The following is a 6,058-nucleotide window of genomic DNA, read 5'->3' as shown; positions in this document are numbered from 1 at the left end:
ATACCTTAATCATACCCCATACCTAAACTTAACAACTACCTTACTAACTATCAATAAGCAGCAAGTTAGGAATTTTTAAAGCAAAAGTCATAGTAAATAGTTACAGTATTTAATAGTGAGAATTGGTCCCCAAACTAAAGTGTGACAAGATAATGTGTAAGAAATTAAAATAGTGTCTAGTTTATTATATTCATTGGCTAGATTCACACAGATCATGCATGGGGACAGAACTAAGTGGCAGCCTTGCCACTGGTTAATGTTAGTAGAAATAAAGAGACACATACACTTGTCGGTACCTGGAAACCAAGCAGTGAGGTGCTACAACCATCAGGCTCTGGCATTTGATAGCCAGGACGAGGCTGGGGAGCTTTACCTGAAAATAAGAGATGGTACAATTTAATATGTCATATTTTTAAGTGATTAACATAATGTTGTCATTTGAAGTTTATTAGAATACAATTTACATACTAGTAACTTTAAGAGATTTACACACACAAATCTGAAAAAAGTGCATAATATAATGCACCAAAAACGTTGTTGTTCATGAATACTTTAATGCATGACATGACTAATTTAGCTTCACAATATAGTATGCAACATTGGTAATCTAAAATAATTTACAGTTTTTTTCAGTCGCTAACAAGCGTTTGTCCAAACAGTTGTCACATTTTCAAAACTCTAAACACAATTAGCACAGCATCGGTCTTTTGTGGCCATACCATTTCCACATTTCATGTCGTTTTCACCCAATATGCAATCAGTGAACACATTTCCACAATGCTTACATTTTCTTAACAGACAAGCTATACCTCCCAACAAAATTATGGATTGTTTTTGTAGTATTTCCGAATGTTAACACACAACATCCCACAATAGCAAAAACAATATTCCAAACCTTAGATACAGTATAAAAACCTCTGCTTCTGCAATGATATCAGTTCAAAAACAATATCAATATCAAAAATATATCTCAGCTGATAATAAACAAACAATTAAATAATTGACACACAGCTGATTTATGTTTATGTCTGGCTTAGACTCAGAGGCAGTGGTTATTTTTTTCTATTACATTTACACTTATACAGTAAAATGAGGACTTTGAGGAGTGATGTTTTGGAAACAGGGTTGGGGTCAATTCAGGAATGAACTCAACAATTCCAATTCAAAGAAGGAAAAGGAATTGGAATTGGAATTCAACAACAATTACAGGGAAACAGAGTTGGAATTGAATAGGAATTATAGGAAGTGGAATTAAATTCAGAGAAATTCCAATGAATTCCATTTATTGCTGTTTCTGAGCATCTATGTGTGATTGCATTTAGAGACATACATTTTAACTTTATTTATGATGCTTTACAAATACCAAGTAATGTATGAAATAGAGTTGATCAAATGCAAGTAAATAAAATGAATGACAATTTATAAGTTTCTCTATGCACTATACATTCAATATATGATTACCACATAATATATGTCTGAGTCATGTTCATTCATGTATTTCATTCACTTTTTATTGCATCGAATTATCATAAATTCATTTGGCATGTGAAATGATCATGCTTAACCAACTAAATATACAGTACTTTGTATTTCTTTTATATGTTTGTTGTTTATGTGATTTACAATATTTAATGTATTATAAACTAGCAACTCAAGTGGAATTTTTTGGAATTTGATTTCAATTCTGTTTCCTGGCATTCCAATTCCAAATCCAATTCCATTCCAGGAAGTGAATTGGAATTTACCATTCATTCTCAATTTACAGTTAAACTTTTTCTGTTCTATCATACCATGTTTCTACTGTAGCTCCTGTAATAAACAGAAAAACAAACTTATTTGCTTTTTACTGGAATGCTTTTGAATGTGAACATTACTGGACATGTGGACAGACAGTTCCAAACTAAGAAATTTAGTGTCAAAATGGTGGATTGCATGTTTTGCATGCAAATACCTGTAAAACTGAAACATAAAAAGTCTATGCAGTTTTTGTAATGTCAACAATAGCCAGTATTTTGAAACCTGGTGTACTTTGACTGACTGCATGTACCTTGTGAAGTGAAAACAAGTGTTATTCTTTGACAGAATAATTTCATTTTGAGTCAGATTTCCAGTGTTTTGGTAAAGTTAGTGTGTGCAGAGAAAGATGTGTTCTGTTTTGAAATGAAGAGTTAGTATATATTTAACAAAATGTATTTTTGAGAAGAAAATTATCCATTTGGCCAATTGTGTTTTGTAGGTGCGAGTCTGTGTTAAGAGTTTAGAAAAAGTATCTGAAGTATGGGTAAGCGCTTGTTAGCGATTGAAAAAAACTGTAAATAAGGGACAATGCAAAAAGCAGAATCTAAATAAGTTATACCCAATGTATATATGTACATAAGTACTCTGAATTACAATTAATTCAGTCTTATTCAGTATTATTATATTTTGGGACATCTATTGAGAAGTATCTATTATGGAATTGTGATCTTCAGATTGAACAGAAGGGTACAGTTGAATATTACTTGCATATAGCCATTAAACTATTAAACTTAACAAAATCCCTCATAAAATTACCAAAATGTAACATATGAAATTAAAACAGCAGAGGTCCTAAAACAGAGCCCTAGGTAACTCCAATATCAATAAGTGTGAAACAGGGGAGACCAGGGTCATTTGAGCCTCTGGGGAATATAAGCCACCCCTTGTTTCAAAACAACCTTAAACAAATTTGGTGATATGACCACATATATTTGAAGCATTAACCATTTTACTCACCCTGTGATGAAGAGAGGCTCATAGAATAATTGGTAACTACATTTAAGTTCAACAGTTTTTTACTGTTCATATGGTTTTGTGTCTGAACAATTACAGACAAATCTGAAAGAATACACATGTTTGTGCTTTAGGAAGTTATTTGAGCTGAAAGTCCTGGGCTAAGTTGAACCAGTGGCTCACCTCTTCTTACGTTTAGAAAAGTATTATTTGACTGTAATTCATTCGTTGTAATATTTCATTCGTTGTAGGCCAAACATTTTTCATTTTGTTCTTTGTTTTGGACTTAACATGTCTTGTTTATGAAAAATGGTATGGATAAATACATAGTAGAACAGCTTAACTCCATGTGGCTCAACTTACCCCTCACTGGGGTAAGTTGAGCCACTGATATGCCTGGTATAATTTATCCAAGAGGAATTAGGAGCAAGTGAGGTTTTCTTCCTATTGCCTGCATGGTGCAACAGTATCAAACATTTCCATGTTTGGTATTCAGAGCATGGTCTTCATCATTTCAAGGGAAGGTGACACCGTCCATGGAAATAAGTTTAAAATATGGTTGCATTATAAAGTTAGATACTACAACTACTTTATCATATTAGCTTTGGCATTTAGTCAGGGCCCAACTACCAAATGTTCAGTATAGGACTTTTGAACCCACAATAAGTTTATTATGCACTTATTTTGCTAAAAAATATACATAGGCCTATTAAGAACTTTACTGTGTATGAATACTGATTGAATAAACTACACTCACTGCCCTCCTTAGGCAACATTAGGAACATTAGCAATTTTCCATTAAGTTTTATTCAATTAACAGTAAAAAACTAAGCATGCAAAATTTGTCATTCTGGAACTAAAACAGTAATATAAAGGAGTCATGCTTCCTTAATGCTTCCTAAATTCTCAGGAATAGGCATATGTAATGTTCTGATTCATTACTGTTATCTGTAGAGTCGTGTGATTGACTTGCCCAATGCCACAACCATGTCTGTCAACATAAGGAGTGAGGACAGATCAGTGAGGGCATGTGTCAGATAAAAAGTTGATCAAGAACCCTGACCTGTGAATGATTAATTCTGCATCATTAAATAAAATCACTTAAATCAAATAAAACATATGCTTAGTGTTTCATTAGTAGTGCAAACACTCTATGCATATTGTAAAGCACAACAAATGTTTCTAATAGCTGTATATTAATACATATTCTGTCATAATTCACCTCATTTAACTGTTGCTGTTGCTGTAGTTGTTTTTCAGTGGAATCACAAGTTTGTACACACTCTCCTTATTTCCATACCAAGACAGTTCATATTGACTATATCTGTCAAGATATAAAGATTTTTATATCTTTTAAAAAGATAAAAGTATAATAAAAGTAGTCAATATGTCTCGTTTTGGAGATTGACAGACTTGGTCACAAACAGTCAACAGTCTTCTGAACTTTTAATGTATAGACTCACATCCTTCGCATTCTACAGCAGAAAGAAAGGATAAAGTCTTTACCAAAAGCATATAGTGTGACGGATATGGGTGATCCAGTGCACACTGAGCTAAGCATAAAATACAAAGACGATACTATTTCACTTACCATATCTACAGCGGTACTGGCATACACCATCCCGGCCCCCCATCAGCTCCAGCACAGAGTCAAAATAGCCATTCACTGCCTGGAAACCCCCTCTGAGAGAACCTAAGCCCCAGTCTGAATAATCATCAGATTCTTGCGTGGTGCTCTGAGGTTTTCCCTCAACAGGGGCATCTGCCATTAAGATGTTGTCTGCCTGGAACTCCCCATTACCAGGAACATCTGGGGTTTCACCAGCCTGAGCTTCAGACCCGTCAGCTGGAGAATCCACTGCAGCTGCATCAGCAGAGGCCTGGAAAAGTGCGGCAGCCAAGCCTGCGGAGATACATAGAAACAGCACCAATGCACGTGGAAACATGATGTGTTCCCGGGTCCTGTGAGGTCTGAAGGTTCCAAGAAGAAGGGGAGACCGATAAAGCTGAAGGGCTAAGAAGGGAAAAGAGTGAGCAGCACACAAACAGATCTGTTGATAGTGCCTCGTGGAAAGAACTTTGACCTGTGATTAGATCAAGCAGACAGCAAGGCATTGATTGGTGCTAAGGTTAAAGGTAAGGTCCAATCTCTTGCTGAGTTGCTTGCTCTCTCAGTGAATCACAATCACACTCCCCTTTTGTAATCAACTTTGTTCTTTGACTATACAGTTCACACTTAGCTTGGAAGGTCTCTTCTCTAACACAATCATTTTATAGAGCTATCATATTTTTTTGCCATTGACAGACTGTTGGTAATCTGAAAGGCCTTATATCAACTGTTTGGTTAAATGAAATTTGTATGAGCCAAAGTGACTGCATGTATGAAGTAATACTGGATTGCAAATCTCTGATAAGATTTATGGGTCAATGACATGACGCTTATTTACTTTGTCCTATGTATTAATATAATAATAGCATTAATAAATAAAAAAGTGCAATACAGTACAGAGACCTAAATTACTAATTTCTGAATTAAAATTAATTTTGATATTTTATTGGGCAGCATAAAGACAGAAATATCAGTTAGTTTAGGCAGAAATGACATACAATAGCACACTAAGTCAGAGACTAGAGTTTAAAGCCAACATTAAATGTCAATAGTTAAGTAATTTAACTTAATTTGTTTATTTTACTTTATTATATCTTCAGTAAGCACTAATACTGTATAGTTGTTAAAGAGGTGTGTCTGTTGCTGATGTGCAGTTGTTCACACAGTTTCTTATCAAATGGACTGAAATGTCACTGATTTCAAACGTGCACAGTGTAGGAACATGTTCTAGCTGATAACCAACAGATGTATGGCAAGCCGTTTTGACTTTTATTCATTCTCAGATTATAAATTCTTGATATCAACAATTCAGTTTTAACTAGTTAAAATGGTCATTCTTGATATCAGGAATAGGATTTTTATTAGCGACAATGTATATTTTTTACATCAGTAATTACATTTCCACTAGTAAAAATTCTTGATATCAACAATTTAATTTTCACTAGTTAAAAGAGATATCAAGAATTATAGTTTTTACTAATTCAATTTTAATTCCCAATATCAAGAATTAGCATTTTAACTAGTGAAAATTTAATTGTTGATGTGAAGAATTAACATTTCTGTCATGGCAACTCTCTAAAAAGTTTAGCATGTTAATGGATATGACAATGCATTTGGTCTTGGCAGAATAGAACTGCTACGCTGCTGCTGCTGCTGCTGAATTGCTGCTTCTGTTGGTTATTGCTGAAGTTGTAGATT

General features: G+C 34.2%; 1 protein-coding gene across 1 annotated transcript; it reads right to left on the bottom strand.

Moving 5' to 3' along the window:
• Positions 1-215: 215 nt before the first annotated feature.
• pla2g12b (phospholipase A2, group XIIB) lies at positions 216-4,826 on the bottom strand. The gene is made up of 2 exons (XM_073835210.1): positions 4,343-4,826; positions 216-373 (listed from the first exon to the last, which is right to left on the bottom strand). Exons 1-2 carry the CDS (start codon positions 4,695-4,697, stop codon positions 231-233), a joined length of 498 nt encoding a protein of 165 aa, XP_073691311.1. The 5' UTR covers positions 4,698-4,826; the 3' UTR covers positions 216-230.
• Between the last annotated feature and the right edge of the window lie 1,232 nt (positions 4,827-6,058).

The sequence above is a fragment of the Garra rufa genome, chromosome 2, assembly GCF_049309525.1.
Source record: "Garra rufa chromosome 2, GarRuf1.0, whole genome shotgun sequence".
Lineage (NCBI taxonomy): Eukaryota > Metazoa > Chordata > Actinopteri > Cypriniformes > Cyprinidae > Garra > Garra rufa.
The sequence above is the reverse complement of the archived record's forward strand: the minus strand, read 5'-3'. Positions and strand labels throughout refer to the sequence as shown.